Here is a 20,376-nt window from a genome sequence, read left to right on the forward strand (position 1 = left end):
TAGTCAGGGCATCTGCAGTTTCCTTAAAAAGACTGAAAGAAGTCTGTATTACATATAGATATATTATCTATGTACATTTATGGCCTTAAAACATATTAGAATGTCTTAAATACAGTGAATAGCGATCTTATTTTTTCACCATGCAGTGACAGGTGCCTTTGTGTTGCATGGCCATGCTTAGATTAATACTGAACAGGGTTAGTAGTATAAAATGCATCCTATCTGCTTTACTAAACACAGTTGGACTTCATTGCCCTTAACAATTCATTGGTCTTAAATTCAACTCCAGTTATGATTAAAAAGGTATTAAAAAGTCTTACATGTGGCTTTCTGAAACCTGTAAATATGTCAGTAGTTCACATACATAAGAATGAACAAGTATAGATTCAGTCAGACTACAGATTCAGTCAGATACAGTCCCATTGCACATTCATGTAGATCTAATCTATTATCAGTTTATTTTAATGTGATCTCAGCTCCCTAGTTGATCAGTTGCCTTCTTTCTTCTTCTCTTCTATGGAGAACACAGTAAATTTGGCGAATATAGCTTATAACATATTACATACATAGAGACACTGCTTATACAACAACAGTGTATTATGAAAGAGTATATTTTGTCTTTTGAAAAGATTTAGCTAACAATTATGTTTTTCATAAACCACTAGTTAAGGGCATTATCTGTATAATTGAATGCTGCTTTGAGTGATCATATTGCTTGGCTGAGTCAGATCAGATATCATAACATAAGAGGGAGATGGGAGAGTAAGAGAGAAAATAAAGCGATAGGATGAAGTAGAGAGATGGAAAAGAGCGGTGCAGAAAGGGAGGATGGATAAGTTGAGATGCGGATGAGGGGAGAAGGAGAGAGCAGATAAGATAGAGGAGAGAGAGAGAGAGCCAAGAGAGCGCAGGAAGTCTGGGGAGAAGCTGAAGTCGACACCTTGGCAGAGCTCCGGGCCGCATTCCTTCACACAGAAAGACGGAGTCAGATCCGGGAAGGCTGGCTCCGGCGCTGGCCTCACGCTGGTCTGGACCGACCCGGGACAGACTTCACAGGAACCAGACTAGCTCTCCTCCTCCTCCTCCTCCACCCCCAGCCTCCCCCAAGAGTTCACAGGAGCCACCGGGGCCTCCTCCTCTCCTCCCTACCTCCATCATCCCTCCATCCCTCCCAGGCTTATCTCTGACTCTAACCCGGGCCAGACGTACAGCTGGCTCTCATCAGCTCCCCCAGTAGGAGAACTCCTTTCTCACACAGCAGCCAGTCACCGCCCCCCCCCCCCCCCCCCAAACCTCCCGGTGCATACAGATGATGTCACTCTGAAGCTGGTGGTGTTTATGTAGACAAATTTATGTAATCATATGGCTGCAGCTCTGTGCAATAGAATAACATTGTATATCACAGCGGAAGGCACAATTTAGCTCAGTTTGGAGGTCTACAGAAACCAGTTCTTCAGAGCAATATGAGTAACAAGTACAGTACTTTATTCAGTAGATCAGCCGATATCAGTACCAATCCAAGCACTACTGAATTTACAGTAGTTTATGCCACCTCTTATAAAACAATTACTGGGATGCAGAAGCACATGAGTTGCATTTATTCATTCATTTGATCAAATTACGCACTGGCCATTGTATAACAACCCTCAGTCAGATAAAAATATAAAACATAATGCTTTAGTAGTAATCTAGTAGTAATGATTTAAGTAGGCTACATAACATAGGCTAGAGGATAAAGCTTCTCATTCTTTACACTAGTTGACAGAGAAACAGCATATTCTGAATAGGTTAACTTATAAAAAACAGCTAAACAGATAAAGAATTAAACAGACTGACATTTAGCTCACATAGCCATGGCTCCTGTTCTTAACGATAAATGCTATGACTGTAAACTTCACAAATTGCTGCATGATAGCATTTGCATATCAGAAGGTATTTTTCCTCCTGCCAGAAAAGTTTAATATAGCACCAAAGTGCATGCTATTAAAATATCAATATCAGCACAGCTTCCGATCAGAGTATACTACAGATACTATCGGTGCACCTCTAGTTCATTTCAAACCTACTAATAGACAAAGAGAGCTCTCTTTCCCTGGGCCCTGTTACTTGAAGACAGAAAAGATAAAACACTGATATCTACAGTTAGTTTTAGTATTACATGACATTTTAGTAGCACAGTTTTGTGACAGAGCCTGTTTTTCTCCTTAATCATCCTGTCTCTGTTTTTCTCTTTCGTCTTTCACCTTTCAACTCCCTCTCCTCTCCCCGTGTGTCTTTATCTGTGCTGATGTATTTTTGTCCACCGCCCCTGCAGGCCCTGCTGTCCTCTGAGCCCAAGTCGTCCAGCTGCAGTCTGCTGAAGATGACCATGAGAGAGCTGACCGCCCTGGCCATGCCCTCCGCTCACAGAAACACAGACAGCTCCACCGTGCCTCAGGTACACCCACCCACTACTTCCATCCTATCCCGTGAGTCCTAAAGCCATTTGACTGATGCTCTTAGACGTTTGCCTGGTTCTTGATGTCTCTTTCACTTGGTCTCATCTAGCCTAAAAACCAGGTTGGGAAAATGACTACGGTTTGACTGATAAGGGTTTTAAAAGGCTGGTACTGATACCAGTGTTTTCTGAATTGAAGCCACTTTTTGATGATATTTTGTACTGATATTCAATATCTTTATATTTGACCATTTTCATACAAAAACATTTAGACCATGGGACACTAAAACTCCCATAATAATAATAATAATAATACATAAAACACGTATGCTTAATAATAATAAATCATGCATACTTGTGTGGACTGTGATCAAAATGTCACATTAGAATCCATTCAGTTTAAGGGCTTCTCATATTCAATCTGTGCAGTAATGATCAATTCTACAATACATATGTAATCCAAATTGTATCATATTCATGATATCAGAGGTGAATGACATGGACTGGTTGATATTGTTTACATTGGATGCAGGTTTTTAATACAAGGCCAATATTGGCCCAATAAATCAGTCTAACCTTAGAAATTACCATCAGTTGCCAGCCAAATGGTGGCATATTTTGGCTGTGGATGGTACGTTTGTCTACCAACCAGTTTCTGCAGATATCCAGTCATCTTTTGAACGTCCTGTTATATTCTGAAAATGTAGCTGGCTTATAAAATAGTGATAGTAGTAGGCCAATTTTGCAATATACCAGCTACTGTGGCCCATAGACAAAGTTTCCTGCCCTGCACAAACCCAAATTGAATCCAAACTCCATTTCATTTCACAGACATCTGTGTCTTATCTTTTATAATTGATGGCTACTGGATTCTTGGTCTTTGTGTGTCTCTCTGTGTAGGAGTTCTGGTCTGTTATGAACTCTGGTCTGGTCTCATGATCATATAAACTTCTAGCTACTGCCTGAAGTGGTCTTGGATCAGCACTCCTGTTCTGAGAATCATTATACATTCATGGTCAGAAATCACTAAATGAATTAGATTGTTTTTAAATTAGATTTGTCTAGACTGAATGGTTAAGTGTTATCTGTTGACCTCCCCACAGGTCCACGCTCTGAACATCCTGAGGGCGCTGTACCGGGACACTCGCCTGGGGGAAAACATCATCCCCTTCGTCTCAGAGGGAATGCAGGCTGCCGTACTGGGCTTCACCTCTCCTGTCTGGGCTGTGAGTTTCACCTCTTCCTCCTTTTTTTCTCCATCCACCCACCTCTTGAAAAAAACAGGCTTAAAATGTTTTGTGTAAGTGTTTGTGTTTGTACGGGTGGAACTGTTAAGCAGGGTGTTGCAAGAAAAACTGATGCCATTTTTTGTGTAAACTGACTTCCTCTCTCTTTGTATCCGTTTCTCTCTCTTTTGTTATTCCCAGGTGAGGAACTCCTCCACGCTTCTCTTCAGCACCTTGATCACAAGGATCTTTGGAGTGAAGAAAGGGAAGGACGAGCACTCGAAAAAGAACAGGTCTGCTGCTTCTCACCCCATCCACTGCTCATCTACCAGTTCCAGTTTACTGTCATGTGCATCAGGGCAGAATGAAATGCGGACATGAAGATACCCCAGATCAGTGGTTTTCGAGGGCCAAGAGTCCTCAGGTTTTCATTCCAGCCAAACACTACAGCAGCTGATTTTATTGATGAATACACCTTCAACCAGAGAGGAGGAACTGATCATTGAAATCAGCTGGTTTAGTGTTTGGTTGGAATGGAAACCTGCAGACTCTACTATGGCAGGGGACTGGACAACGCTGGCTCAGAAGGAACTCCTATTCAGTCTTAAATATACATTTCCTGAAAAAAAAAATTCTAGGAACAATTGCCAGTAATCTTCAAACAAGGCAGGATAAGGCAGATTACTCTCCTAGTATCAAGAAAGTGTCACTTGATTGTTTGTTAGTTGCTTTGCATTAGAAAAAGTAGGAACTATCTCACCCTGTCAGCAGATTTTTTCACTTGTTTTAAGAAAAAGTAATATCTTAACACTCAATGCTAGACTAAATGACTTAAAGTAAGTTGAAATCAAACAGCAGTAAAAGTGTATGAACAGTGCTTGTTCTGCACCACTGGGGGCCAGTGTTGTTACACCACTGTGGTTGAAATGTAGTCTCACTCCAGTCACTCACTCACTCCCTGCTGTTAGTTTACTGGCTGTGGAGATCCAAGTCTCCAATGCTGGTCTACCACTATAGTAAAGATAATGGGAAGTAAAAATGTCTCAAAAAGGAAAAAAAAAGAAGAAGAAGCATTTTCTATCAAAAAAGTAAATGGAAACCTGTAATATGCATCTATTGAATTTTTAAAACACATTTCTCCCATCACTCTTTTTTTTGTTTTGACTCTTTCACTCAATGGCACCACACACTTTCACAGGTTGACAGCGGATCACTAGCCGCCCCCCCCGCCCAAACCCCCCTCTCCTATCACTTCTCACTGGCCTTCACCTCTGACCTCTGTGTGTGTGTCCGCGCATGAGTGAGTGTGTGTCACGCATGTGTTTGTATGCATCTGAGTGTCGGTGCTTATCTCTCTGTCTACCTGTGCGTGCTTGTCTTTGTATAGATTACCATAAGTAGTTTACTGAATTACACCGAGCAAATCACCGCACGCTCTCAACGGAGAGGTGCATTATGGGGCGGGGACGTCTAGGTCACAACCGCAGTGAGTGAGGATTGATGGAGGAGACAAGAGGCAGGATGAGAAAGAGTGTAACGGCTGAATCGGTGTGGAAATACAACTGTTCCTGTTTCAGTTGTTGGTCCTGCTTTACCTTGTGGACAATTATTTATTGCGAAGGCCTGTTTGAAAAAGTTAAAATTGTCTGTGAGGTTTCTGGAGAGCAGGATTGAATTATAACAGGCTGACAAGCATCCAGGCATTTTCAAACCTCTATGCGGAAAGTGATAGTACACCTGGGTCAAATGGTATTTCCAAATATATTTTATGGTTTGTTTTATTCTACTTAGATGCCAAATGGGTGGAGTTTGCCACTTAGGATGCTACAACAAGTACCAAAATGATTAGAGAATCACAGGAAAGTATTTGCAGTGGAGAAGAGCGTCCCATCCCCACGAATTGAGACCCTGTAGATTCTCTCTATTTTGGCCATGAAAAGTTCTGGGGTTTGGCACGGACACTAGAGAAGTCTTCTCCACCCACAGGAGGTGACGAACTGAAACTCAAGACTGAAATCCAAACTGTCTCCTAAACAGCAGTGAGTAGTGCTCCGTCTGTGTAGTTTTCTGACACCACTTTACAGGATTTCTGGGTATTGAAGTTTGAACTTTTCAAACGGTTAACCGTGAACATGCAAAGTTCATCAATCATATAGTAAACCTTTCTATGATTGACAACTTACCTGCCACTATCAGAAGTCTTCTGCTATTGGGAGCAGATTGAAGCAGACACGAGCAATAATTTGCATGTACCATTTGACCCAGGTCCGTGTGATAGTTCAATTCAAGTCTATATCGAGCGCAGGAGTGATTTGTTACCCCGGGGGGGGGGGGGCATCGGGGTAGAATTTCACTGGCTTTTCCACATGAGGCTGTTTTAGGAGCCGGGCCCCGCTCCAGGAAGCCCAATCTGTTTTCCTTTACTTCCATTGGCCGACGCGATGATGCGATCACGACCAAGCCAAGGCTAGTCCTATTTATCTAGTCTGTTTTCACCTCCTGTGTCTGTCTCTTTCCATCTCTTTGCCTATCCCTCCCTCCGGATAGCTTTATGTTATCTCCTCCTCCTCCTCTTGTCTGCTTGTTTGTTTCATATTATTACTATGTAGGCTATTTTTATGCGTGTGTGTGTGTGTGTGAGAGAGTGTGTGTGCCTGAGAGAACTAGAGACAGGATGACAGCTATGTGAATGAGCGTTTTGAGCTCTAACTTGTATGTTAAGTTGGGTGTGTGCATGAGCATGAAAGCTGTAACTCGTTCATTAGTGTGTGTGTGTGTGTGTGTGTGTTCAGGAGTGTGTCTTTTCCACGGTGCGTGCTGTGTGTCTGCTCTGTGTTATTACCGTGATTATTTGGTTGTGTGCTCTGGTGGCAGTAAATGCATCTGACAGCTTGTCCACTCTAATATTTTGGCTGTGTGTGTATATGTGTGTGTGTGTGTGTGTGTGTGTGCGTGCGTTGAGAGTCTCTTGGTCCAGTGGAGCTGAAGTGTATACACTCACACAGAAGCAAGTTTATTAATTGCTGTGTGTGTTAGGAAATACTGTGTTTCTTGCTGTGTGTGGGAGTTTTGTCTCTGTGTGTTTTATGGAGTTACTGGGATCCAGACTTGCTCTCCTCTCCTCTCCTCCCCTCCTCCCCTCCCGTCCGTGACTCCGCGTCGATGTTGATCCGATGTCGTCGTTGCGATAACTCCAGCCGTAAACAAAGTCGACGGAGCGAGGGTCGCACCCGGCGTTCCAGCCGAAGCCTCCCGAGCTTTATCTCGACCCCGCGTCAACTCTGTCATTTTTCACCGCACGCGCCGCTCGTAATACGCGTGATATTGCGGTCGGGAGAGAGCCCGCAAACCATGAGCGGGCCTTCTCACACACACACACCTCCTCTTCTCCCTCTTCTCTCGGCCCCCCCCCCGACCCTTACCCCCTTTACCCCATCTAATCTGCTCCGACGCGACCTCTGACCTTTCCCCTCCAGAAGGCCTATCGCAGGAGAGCCTTGTCAGACTGGGAGACACTCATTAGGGAGAGTGGAGGAGGGTGGGGTGCGCGCACACACACACACACACACACACACACACACACACCCTTATATAATATACATGAGTATGAGCACATGCCCATGCACACACTCTTGCAGTCACATATACATACAGTGGATATCAAAAGTCTGCACACACTTTCAGCTTATTTGCTTGAAATGTAGGTGCATGATTGTGTGTTTTTATCCTCACATCTCTCTGTGCTTGTGTGTGTGTGTGTGTGTGTGTGTGTGTGTGTGTCAGGTCACAGAGGTGAGGGGTGCAGGTCAGGAGTGTGTGATTGGGAGGGGGGGGGGGGGGGGGCACAGCGTAACGACGGCCGTATGCAACCCATACACCAAGAATACACAGCTTTGTCCGAAGCTAACTGCTACCACATTAGACCACATCACTCCCAATCTGCTCCACACCGTTCCTGCCATACCGTGACTGGACTCTGACGCAAACTGACCACCACACACACACACACACACACACACACACACACACACAAGCATGCATGCATACATGTATGGACACAGAAACGCACATACATGTGACTTTGCTTCTCTACCATGACGATGCCTGCAACTAACTTGAACCAGACCCAGAGTCCATTATGGGGTGCGTGTGTGTGTGTGCGTGTGTGTGTGTGCGTGTTAGAAAAGAATTAACAGCAGTCGTGACTGGAGCAGGATGTGATCGCTCCAGTCTTCTGGTCATGTGCTGAGCAGACTAGACCTCTTCTCTTTAGGAGCGACTTGATTTAGATAAGCCGGGTTAAATAAAGACTTTATTGGCCCTGTGGCTGAATGGGGGTTGTTGCCATGAGACCGCCAATGTTAAATATAAAGTTTGTCATTTTATGGACGGGTGTGTATATGTGTGTGTACAGTAAATACGTAAGCACAAACACACGTGACCATGACATATATACACACATACACACGCAATCGCACACATACCATAATACATAAATATTCTCCAAGTGGTTGTTTGTTTACAGACAGGATAAACAAACACTGAGGCTTGGCCTAGAATGGCATGGTATGGACTAGTTGGCAGCAGCCCATCCTAGATAACTCCCCTTCCCCTTATGAGAGCTTCACGGCAATGCTACAACTTTTGACTTATGTCTCTCTGTCATTTCTCTCCTTCTGTCTCTCTCTCCATTTCTTGAATTCATTTCTTTGACAATAAAGGGTTCTAGAGTACCAGAAAATGATTCTTTAGGATGGTACCACAACAAAACCCGTTTTGGTGCTACAAAGAAAAGCATTTTAGGAAAGGTTCTCTATCTCACCAGGCTCAATTGGTTCTATATAGCAGCAGTATTCTCACTCTCTCCATTCTCTCTACTCTCCGTGTCTCTTTCCCCCTCAGGATGACGGGCCGAGAGTTCTTCACTCGATTCCCGGCGCTCTATCCGTTCCTCCTGAACCAGCTGGAGGAGGCCGCCGCCACGGTGGACAGGTGAGGCGCTATTCAATCCAGACACACACACACACACACGCAAGCTCCCGAATTCAGCCATTCTCCCCTTGATTCCATTAGGATTGATTCTGTTTACATTTAGGCCATGTGGGACAGCTCTGTTAAGCTCATTAAGTGGCGGTGCTGTTGTGCTGGACAGTCTCCAGGAATTTCTGTTTTAATCAAGTAGCATTGCTCTGGAATGAATTGCGTGATCGGCCTCCTTTCAAAATGCCATCACTTGCCTCTAAGAAAATTGTTTGAATAAGTCGCATGTGAAAAATTCGATTTTAAGACCAAAACGAGGTTAAATATTTTGTCAAGATGAATATTTTTTTGCAGCGGGGAGTGCACTCCCTCTTCGCTGAGGTTCATCGGCCTTATCTTTGGCAACTCAGCCCCGACTCCCCTTTTTAAAAGCTTTCGGGTCGGCCAACAGCTCCACAGTCGGGTCTTATCTTAATACGGATCCAATTAATTGAACGCTGTCTCAGACCGGCTCTTTCGCAATTCCCCCCCCCGCTCCCTTTGACCCTCGTTAAAACATTAGCAAAATTCCCACGGAACCAGATCCCGGCCCGTCTGACTTCCCACATCGTAGCAGTGTATCGCGCCACCCAGATGGGCCGACCGCACCGTACTGTAGCAGTACACAGCAGGACACAGGGTGAAAGAGCTGTTGTTAGTGGTTTTAAAGAGGCTTGTTGAAGTTACAGCACGAGTGCGTTCCCGAAATAGGCGACAGTGTCCTGAAGGCTCTAGAAATGGGTTTTGGGACTGTGAGGTTGTATGATCGAATCCCTGAACTGGCTGGGAAAATGGAGAATGCGAAAAGTGAATGAGTAACGTTTTCCATGCTAGCATTTACTGTATTGAGTGATAGTATGCAACTAGCATTATCCAAAGTAAGATGACAGACTTTTACATAACAACGTGTAGAACAAAATAAGGCCTTAGTAGGACTGAAGATGATTGAGCAGTGGAGAGAGAGAGCAGAAATTCACAGAAGACTTGGGAAAGTCGTGGAATTTGAGACTGCCATGAAATGCCACAGAGTCTGTTTTCCATCCTGCCAAGTGTTTCTATTTCTCCCCATCTCTATCTCCCTCTCCCTCTGCCTCCAGCTGCATCCCAACAAGGCCTGAAATGTTCGCAATGCCCCTTCACCGCCCTTCCATCTCCCCCCCCCCCCTCCGTGATGTCTCTCTGACATCACATCCTGTCCCGCTGTGCCTGACTGAACCGGGACACTAAACACAGACTGATTCCTAATTGGGCCGCTATTACATTTTCATCCTGCTGATTGCATGGCTGTCCCAGCGGGTTGTGGTGTGTGTGTGTGTGTGTATACATAGGCGTGTGTGTGCGTTGTTGTTGAATGGAGTAATGAAAAGCACAAGTTGTTTTCGCAGGGGGTCTGTTGCGCTATCGCTGCTCTATTAGGACCTCATGACTAATGACAGGACCTGAGGGACATCCTGCTCTCATGACACACACACAAACACACACACACATCATCATCAGACTTTATATGCATGCAGATCTACATTAACCTGCATGTAAGCACACACACACACACACAGGACCAAATGTCAGGTGCAACCTATGGTGCAAACACCGTTCCCTTATGATGTTCCCATTTTCCAAGATTCTACCATTCGTATACACAGTGCTAAACAAATTCAGGAGTGGATTCATGAACAGCAGGATGAAGTCAGACTCCTTCCACGACCCCAATCAGCAGATCTAAACATCCTTGAAGCTTTTATAGGAAGTAAATTTCCACATCCATCCTTCAGAGAGCTGGAGTCTTTCCTTCTAGAAGAAAGCTCCAACGTCTCACTGCACACAGTTCAGGATGCAGTATGACAGCAGGACAAGGAGGACATGAAGCTGCTCTGAAGGCAAAGCGTGCCCCTATGCCTTAGTAACTGCTTGATATTCATGAATTGTTCGGTGTTTTCCTTGTCTATCTCTCCCCGCGTCTCCATTTCCCCCCTTCCTTCGTTGCAAGTGTGTCAGAGAGAAACTGTGAAGCCGCTGGCAACGAGAGGCAGTTTCCATTCTGAGTCAGTGGCAGATGGAAGGATATTGAGTGGGAGGGAGAAAAAGGGGGAGGTCAAAAGCTCAGCTCAAGGACAGATGAGGAGATGACTTTATCGGAGCGTGGGTGGTTTCGGATATGAATTGTGTGTCACCCCTACAAGAATTTAGGCCTATTATGTTTTATTGTGGAAATAAATGATATTCTGTGTGTGTGTGTGTGTGTATAGGCATTCCCATTTTATCCTTTTTTGGTCCAGAAAAATGACCAATTCACTAGTATTGCAATCAGACTCTGTTTATGCACCTTATAATAGTAGTAATAATGATAGTAATAACTTTGTGTAGCACGTTTGAAAAGTTAAAATAATAAAAGCAAACATTATAATCATAACTCTGATAGAATACATTTGTATAACCAAAAAGGCACCACAAGAGAAAAAGACAGAAAAAGAAGATAAAACAATTACCGGTATGTCAGCAAGGATAATGCAATAAAAGACATTGCATGAAAGTATAAAAACAAGTTTTATTTGATGGGAGGGGTGGAGGGGCGGGATTGTTCAAAAAACGTTGATTTGGTTTTATTACTTTGATTTTTTAACGTATTCCTCCTAGTACAGGATGTCCCCACTAAAGATTTTCCATTTCCAGGAAGTAAAGTAATGAGATTTTGATATAAAAATACAATAAAATAAAATAAGATTTTTGTCTTTTAGGTGTCAAATAGGTTAATGGGGTGATAGTTAGAATGAGCTCAAAGGGCAAAAAAGTCCTTTTTCATTTCAGCGTGACTCGAAGCCTTACAAACAATAGTTTCTTACCATTTTACAGTCTGATGACAGTCTAAACTGCGAATGACGTAAATGCTGACATGGCTAAAAAAGTATGAAAAATCATTATTGAGATTTGTTTCGCTTGACAATCTACGAGCTGAGGGACTAATGTGTCCCCCCAGTCTGTTTTTCCCATTTGCCCTTGCCTCCTCCAAGTCTGTTATTAGTTATTTACAGCAGCCGCTCAGAAGCCATTCAGCCCTCCTGCATACATTTACAATACAGTTGTCACCCATCACCAAAGCAGCTGAAGTTATGTCTCTGTGGGGAAGGAAAATACGCACTTTATACACTTCTGGGTGACGTGAATGTACGGTTTGCATGTGATTTAAGCCCTGTAGTCCAGGAATTTTCATCTTGACATGAGGTGACCTGCCAAGAAAGGTCAGGAAAGCGTGCTGTGCTGAGTCCTGATTTTGTGTGTGTGTGTGTGTGTGTGTGTGTAGTGACAGTGGCCAGGTGAAGCTGCACCCCAGTCTGTTCCTGCTGCTGTTGGTGCTCGGCAGACTCTACCCTTCTCCCATGGACGGGTCTTCGTCTCCCCTGGGACTCGCCCCTTTCATGCCCTTCATCATCAAGTGAGTGGTTGGCCTATAAACACACACACACACACACACACACACACACACACACACACACACACACACATTCATACATATATACAGTGGGCAAAATTTCTAGTTTTTATTGCCTTGAGGTGTGAAAGGAAAACCCATTAAGTCAGACTTTTTTTTTTCCACTTTCATTTGGATGTAGCAACCAGTAAAATCAAGGTGAAAACAAAAGGCTACTCATTTCTGACAATGCAATAAAAATGGAAAACTCAAACACCTTAGTTGTAGCCATTTATTAATTATCAGAAATGAGTAGCCTTTTGTTTTCACCTTGATTTTACTGGATACTATTAATGAAAGTGAAAAGAGTCCGATTCATTTGTTAAAGGCAATTAAAACTAGAATTTTTACATTTTTATATTGGGTATATATTGGGAACAAGCTGTTTGTGTAATGTTCTCCATACTCCACTGCCTTAGTATGCGCCAACCCTCTGCCCTCCACCAACAAAGAGTTGAAGTGCCCTTGAGCAAGGCAGTCAACCCCTAACTGAGTGTTGTGTGCCAGTATGTGAATGTGTGTAACCCTCCTTCCAACTGCAACCACTGACCCAGATTATCACTGTTAATGAGAATGTGTTTTGATTTCATCTTGCCTGGCTAAAAAAAGGTTGAAATAAAATAATAATAATAATAATAATGCTAAGATTAGCTTGGAGAAACCATTAGCTCGGAGAATCCTCTATGAAATCACACAGCTGCTCTCCCAGCCGCCTTGAACTTCTCCCAAACAAAACATTTCTCTGACCATTTACAATCACCAAGACAAAACACCTGTAGTCTAAGCATGAAGTATTAGTGTGTGTGTGTGTGTGTTTAGTGAAGGTCTGTTTTGTTTCGTTGCACAGCTGTTTCTGCATCCTTTATCTGAACGTGTTGTGTCTCATTCTGTCATTTTGTTGTTCTTTTCTTTTGACATTGCACTCCACTTACATTTCTTCTGCGCCTGAGTGTGTTTTTATGTGTTTCTGTGGCACCGAGACAAAACACCTGCCTAGTCTAAGCATTCGTCTCTGTTTGTCTGTGTGTGTTTGTGTCTGTCCTAATCTGTGCGTCCACACTTTGTTTCTCTGTTGTCTGTTGTTTGCGCGTCGTCTCATGATGTCGCGGCGCACCATTAGATTCTCACTGGTTTTTTATCTGGACTCCATTTGCTGAGTGAACTGGACAGGCGAATGGGAAACTGCGGTTACGGCACGCATTTTTCACATTCCTGAGACGGAGAAACATGCAAATATTATTGGAACATGTTGCTCTGCTGCACCTGCAAATAGAGCTGGGGCCTGTACATCCCATTGCGCACACACACACACACAAACACACACACAGAGTCAGAGGGAAATCATGCTCTGACAACTAGTTTTGAGTTTGTGTGTCTCTATTTTGTGCTATGGGAAATAAATGTACGGTATCTGTAGCGCAGTTTGCTCTTGATGACAGGAAACGTCTTTGTACTTGTGCCTGTCTCTGTCTACCAATCCGTGTATATCTGCGTTACTCGTACGGGTGTGTGCGTGTGTGTTCGCGCACATGCACACCCACAAAGGGAAGAAGCTGCCTAATGGCTTCACCACACACTCCTCAGCCCGGGCCAAGCTAGCCGGTGTGATCTGAGCTGACGTTCGTGTCCGTCCTTCCAAATGTCTTCAGACCTTTTTATCAAATCTGTCAGTTTTGTCCTCGGCCGTCACTCAGGATGATCCACACAGATGTCGGGTTTCTCCTATAAGACGCAGCTTACGGTCTGGTAGACATAACACTGGACGACTGACAAAAGCTGATCTTAATAGATACTGGCTTGGTATGAGATAAAACCTGCTGACTGCTGTTGGTTGAAAATGTAACTCCATGTGAAAAGCTTCAGGTTTTTCATTTGTTTTCATTTATCCCTGTCACTATATGTTACATGATCCTTTATTTGTCACTCAAAATATGTCCATCTTAAGAATCATTTAGTCTACTATTACAGGAGTTTTTCAATCTTTTTTCAGTCACTTATTCCAAATCATTTTGTTTCAAGAACTTTCTTAACACTAGTTGAGCGATCCACGTTATTTCAAGATATCGTTCAAGACAAATCCTGAAAGAAGCAAAATTGAATTGGGAATGAGTGAAATTATTTCACCCAATTGTTTTTTTTGCACTTGGCAATTCAGCACATTGGCGGCCCCAAATAGCAGCCAGAGGTTACAGTTTAAATTTTGAAGACCTCAATACCCAGAAATCATGTAACATGATAGCGTGAACTGCACACTCCTCTGACCTAAATGTCTTCGTGTTCTGGTGGGGGTGGAGGTGCTGAAGAGGTTCACCCATGGCTGGTGAGTCTAGCTTCAGACAAACAGGTATTGGATGCAAGAATACACTCTTAACTAAAAGTATATATCACCAGATAGTAGTTATTCTGGCTTGTACTATAGCAGAACCCTATTTGACGCCTTAAAGAACTATTAAGGAAAGGTTCTCTCTAGTGCTATGCTGTAATTGCTCGATATAGAACCTTTATGTTGCTGTAAAAAACTATTTGAAGAGCGTCCCACCCCTTCTAATTGAGACGCTGTGGATTCACCCTGTTTGTCAAAAACATTTTGGTGTCAAGCATGGATACTTCTCAATTTTTTGCCTCTCTTCTCCCTTTGGGATCCTTTGTGCATCACAGACCGGCCGGGTTGGTAAACATGAGCGTGCTGTGTGCAGTTTACTGACATCACGTTACATGATAGGGCATTGAAGTCCAAAATTTCTAACCGTTGCCTAAAAGTTGCCAAGTGCAGCTTTAAGTGTGCATAACATGTCTCAAAACCAGCAGTATTAAAAGAACTTCTTAAGAACCACAGTAGGGTATTGATTTACTGATTTACTAGTTTTGCTGTATTTGAACAAAAGCAGGTTTTTGAAGTCATTACTGCTCAATAGAACCTGTACCTGGACCAAAGAACCCTTGAAGAACCCTCCTTTCGGGTGTAGTGAACAGGCCCATAGCTGAGTACTGGCTGGCCGGCTGGCTGGTTCTTGTCAGAGGAGGTATGCGGCGCACACATCCACCCCCCAAATGAAGCCCACATGTTGGAGATGTTAAATATAGCCCGGCCCTAACTGCCTTGGCTCCAGCCCTGGTTCTCCGTCCTCCCCCCTCCCCACCCCCATCCCCTAGCCCATCTTCCCCAGGCGTGTGTGGACGTGTCTGTGGAGGCTGATGACTGTCACCCGCCCACCCCGCCCCCTCCTCCTCCTCCTCTCCCCCCCCCCCCCCCGTCTCTCCGCATCTGACCCACCGCCTCCAGGATTTAGCTGTAGCTCAACTCTTCCTCTTACGCTGACAGACCGGAGCGTCGCGGCTCTTCCCGCTTCTCCGTCCCTCCCCCTCTGTCCTCCCCTTCATCCCTCCATCCCTCCATGCAGCATATCATCTTCATAACCCCCCCCTCCCCCCCCCGATATTCCGCATTCTTCCGTGGGGCTCGGCCTCCGCGTGCGTCACACCTGCACGGATAACGATGATGAGCATGACGACAAAGAGGAGGAGGATGACGACGACCAGACGCATTTGTCATATTCACCGATGGGCGCTTCATTTCATCTCTTCCCTTCTATCTCTCATCCGTCTGTCTTTTCCCTCTCTCCCTCTCCCTCGCTCTGCCGTATTGGCAGGGCCTCGGAGCGCTGCGCCGGTGATTTATCTCCCGCGTTATCCAGACCAGGCATCTCTCGCTCCCTCTTTCCCTCCCTCTTTCCCTCCCTCCCTTTCTTTGCCCTTCTCCCTGTCTCATATCTCATTTCTGTGAAAGGGCTGGGTAATACCCGTGACGTACATGAGGCATTTGAATGCTCGTATTGTAGCTTTTTAACGCTTAAAGCAGCACTGGGCGAGATGTTTACATGGAAGTACACCCGTCTTATCAGCCTAAATCACGAGTGTCCTATCTGCTCTAATTGAGATACCGTAAATTTGCCATATTTTCCCAAACATTGCAGTGTTAACGCCTAAAACTTGTTATCAGAAAATGACTTATTCGATGAAAATTGCTCATTTTGTTTGTTTTATTTGAAATTAACGTCATTCCCTGCACTAGACTACAGGTATGTCCTTGTTTCCCTGGTGTCCATCGTCATTTTCTTTATGGATATGAAGTGAGCGAAGCATAACTGTCGCCACTTCCCTAGCCGCCTACATTCCTCAGTGACAGACTCCATTGTGGCTCGGGCTTGTTTAGCCGACGCGCTAAAGAGCCGGCATGGAGGAAACCGGCCCGCCGGTCCTCCGAAATGAGGCCCAGATGAGCCTTGTCACTGCCAGTCAAAAGTCTGCCTCCTGACCCCACGGGGGACGGCCCTGTTTCTAAAATTACACCCTTCCAAACTGTCATTTCCTTTGCAAAAGAGATTTAATGGGACAAATTAGCGCTGATAGTTAACATATGGGACCCAAATGGGGACTGGGAGGGATGGGGGCGAGGGGTGGAAAGTGGGGAACGGACACGGAATTGGTCATTAGAGGTGTGCGCATGCGTGTGTGTGTGTGTGTGTGTGTGTGTGTGAGAGAGAGACACTCATGCACAGAAATTCACATGTGCGCACTCGTGGACAGCTCAGGAATGCAAACTTTTGTCTCTGTTTGATACAGGGCCTTTGTCTGGTTGTCTGTCTGGTCGTGTGTGTGTGTGTGTGTGTGTGTGTGTGTGTGTGTGTGTGTGTCTGTCAGAGAGGCATGCCCACAGCAGGTGGAGAAGCATTTGTTGACAGTTGACTTGTTGGTCCAAACAGCCTTCTCTTTGTATTGATTTTAACCCCATCTTTCACTCGCTCTCTGTGTAACTCTTGCTCTTTCTTTCTCTCTTTCACTTCCACACACGCGCACACACACATCACAATCATAATCTCATCTATTATCTGTCTATTCCGCACAACATAGAGAATACTTGGTTGTTGTGTGTGTGTGTGTGTGTGTGTGTGTGTGTGTGTGTGTCTATAAACATATCACCCCTCCCTCATGCCAAAGCCAAAAAAGCGAGCATCGTTTTCATCTCCACATACCATTCTGGTGATGGATGGACGTTCACGTTGCTCTGGAACCTTCCAGTGGATTTTCCACTGTGGAGCAGAGCTGCTTGTTTGGCCTCAACGCTCATAAAATACCCAGCTTTAATGCCATCGCAGGCCCATCAACAGTCAGCACCACACACGCACACACACACTTTTCCTCCTCCTATTTCTCTTATTTCTGAGCAACTGTCTTTCTCCTCTGACCTTTGCTCCGTGTGTGCTCATTGTGTATCTCTGTATGCATGTACTGTGTGTCCTCTATGTGTGTATGGTGCATATATGCGTGTACAGTATATGTCGGAATATATATGTGTGTGTATCTGTGAGTTTCTATGTTCGTGCATGTGTACTGTGTGTAAGTTTGTGTGTGTATTTAGTGCGTTAGTGAGTTGATCAGGGAGGGAGGAGTCACAGTCAATCATGTTGCAATATCAGCCACGAAACACAATTTCTGAGAATAACTGATACTATATAAACAATGATATGGGTATATTCATACAATATTTACAAGGCCCATTTCACACAAAGAACAGTCGCAACAATGAATCATGTGGCATAGTATCAAAAAATAAATTCAGCCGCCTGTAGCTGTAATGCTACAGGCGGAAAATGAAGAGACACGCACAAAATAGGAATTTCATGCTGCACACACAAAAACATTTGCTACTTGTTGTCTTCAGTGAAGCTTTTAAATCACAAGTTTAGCACATTTGTACATCAACCATCCCTGCATCTACAGTATGTACCCACTAATAAACTCATTTCTAACAAAGTAACTTAGCTGAACATTTTAAAACAACATTAAACGGGATAGCATCTTTACACGCATTGGTATCCCAGGTAGAATTTACTGTTCTCCCTGGTACTTTATCCAGGTTTCTCGAAACCGGGAGTAAGAGCTTATCCAGATTATCATAAATGGGATATGGCATTTACAGACACCAGCTCATTAACGTGTCTGTATGCTTCAAGACTTTAAACCTGCAAGCGCTGTGGTCTCCCAGGCAACCATAGCTCAGCTCAGCTTAGTTTACATTTATATATTTTTTCCATTTTCTGATGTTTTGCAATGAATATTGTCGCTATTCTTTGAAGAGCTGACCTTGAACTACAGCTAGCTTTTAATCGTAAATATAAAAAAGTGTGCCGAGATGGACCACATACTCTCAGAGCTTCTCTGACTGGAAAACACTCCCGCTCTGTCTCTGTCTCTCTATCTCTCTCGCCCCTCCTTCACTCATCTCATTCAAGTCTTGGTCACGTCCTTCACTCGTGGCAGCCATGGCAGTGTTATGACACTGGAGAAGGAAAGACTATCAGCTTGTAAACAAGGTTAATTTTAGCCTGCACTCGGGGTGACTGGCCACATTCCCCATCACTGGCGCATACTGTAAATGTAAGTGTGTGTGTGAGAGAGAGAGGGAAAGAGAGAGAGAGAGAGACAGAGATCTGTGTGGGCAAAATCAAAATGGGATCCACTATTTCCTGGCTGGTTAGATAATGATTTGAATATATTTGATGTGAGTTTTATCAGTCATCTGTTTGGGCTGGGGGCTGTTAGGGTAGAGATTTGCTTTTGCCACTGGGAATGATGTGTGTGTGTGTGTGTGTGTGAGAGAGAGAGAGAGAGAGAGAGAGAGAGAGAGAGACTCCTTACATAACATACGCATAAAAATAGTGCCCCACTGTCAAAATCAAACAAATTTAGCTTTCCCTGACCTAAGAATTTGTCCATGACGTGGACTTTTCCTTGTGGCAGGAATACATAATAATAATAGCCACAAATATTAGTGCACTTTTCTTAGTAAAGTTACAGCTGTAAAATAAATGGATCCAAACAATCACATTAAGAAACCAAGAGCTATAATAAGACCGTTGCCGCCTCCATCAGCACAAATACACATCGTAAAGTTATGCTAGACTAGGAAACTCCATTATCATAGCAATGCAAATTTCCATGTTCCATGATGGTAGTCGCTCTTCATGACGCTAATGGTGCTGTTGCGTGTGTGTGTGTGTGTGTGTGTTTTCCAGATGCGGTCATTCGGCGGTGTATCGGACCAGGGAGATGGCGGCCCGGGCCCTGGTTCCGTTTGTGCTGGTCACCCAGCTCCCGTCCACCGTCCACGCTCTGCTGCAGGAGCTTCCCCCGGAGCCCGGACCCAAAACCCAACACAACCACATCCACGGGACTCTGCTGCAGGTCTGAACCCACACACACACACACACACACATCAACATAAACCAGTACACTCATATACACAACGTATGCCATAACATGTCATTTGGAGGAGGCTTTTATCCAAAGTGCCTTACAGGACCACGAGTGTGTATATTATTTGGTATGGTGGGCCTCAGTGGGAATCAAACCCTGAACCTGGGTATTTTTTGGTGCCATGCTCTATATTGTACTGTCACGCAGACACACACACACACACACACACATACACACACACACACACACGCTCACTTTTGGTTGCATGTTATGGACGGACAGACAGTTGTGATCCACATTTGCATGGAGACAGAGCAAAGATACAGGTGTGCCTCAACACACACACCCTCACATATACACACATTATACTATATATACAGTATAATTTATATGTGTGTACTGTATATCCACACATGTAAACAGATACAGTATATACCTGTTGCACTTTTTGATGAATGGAACTCAGACAGTATGGACAGATGCAGTTGTGATAACATACCCACACACACACACACACACACACACACACACACACACACACACACACACTCAAACCTCAATAAACACACTTATACACATGTTTATATGCTACTCACTTTTGTATATGCTGCCCACAAATCTAAAATATATGGACAGATGCAGTTGTCATAACACATGTACGCATGAGTACAGATTATAGATATGGAGCATCTAGCCTCAACACACACACACACACATACACACACACACACACACTCATGTACACACACGCAGAACTTTTTTTATATATGGTACTCGCAAAAAAAAAAATGCATTGACGGATACAGTTGTCGTAACACGTGTATGCACACACACTCAGATTATAGATATGGTGGGTCTAGTCTCAGCGCGCGCACACACACACACACACACACACACACACACACACTCCAGCTTCCACACACAGCCTGTCCAGACAAGGCGGTTATCGCAGGATAAATACGAGTGTTTAG

At 44.3% G+C, this 20,376-nt stretch overlaps 1 protein-coding gene across 1 annotated transcript in view; it reads left to right on the forward strand.

The window, feature by feature from the left end:
- thada (THADA armadillo repeat containing) overlaps positions 1-20,376 on the forward strand; it is an 80,288-nt gene that overhangs the window by 23,011 nt on the left and 36,901 nt on the right. Inside the window, exons 24-29 of the mRNA XM_071540672.1 lie at positions 2,315-2,437; positions 3,541-3,663; positions 3,865-3,956; positions 8,566-8,655; positions 11,981-12,112; positions 19,225-19,393. Of these exons, the coding sequence (XP_071396773.1) occupies positions 2,315-2,437; positions 3,541-3,663; positions 3,865-3,956; positions 8,566-8,655; positions 11,981-12,112; positions 19,225-19,393 (729 nt within the window). The remainder of the gene's footprint in view (positions 1-2,314; positions 2,438-3,540; positions 3,664-3,864; positions 3,957-8,565; positions 8,656-11,980; positions 12,113-19,224; positions 19,394-20,376) is intronic.

The sequence above is a fragment of the Centroberyx affinis genome, unplaced genomic scaffold (assembly GCF_046629955.1).
Source record: "Centroberyx affinis isolate AG114_WGS23_722 - 3 ecotype Tasmania unplaced genomic scaffold, CSIRO-AGI_Caff_v1 ptg003708l_1, whole genome shotgun sequence".
Lineage (NCBI taxonomy): Eukaryota > Metazoa > Chordata > Actinopteri > Beryciformes > Berycidae > Centroberyx > Centroberyx affinis.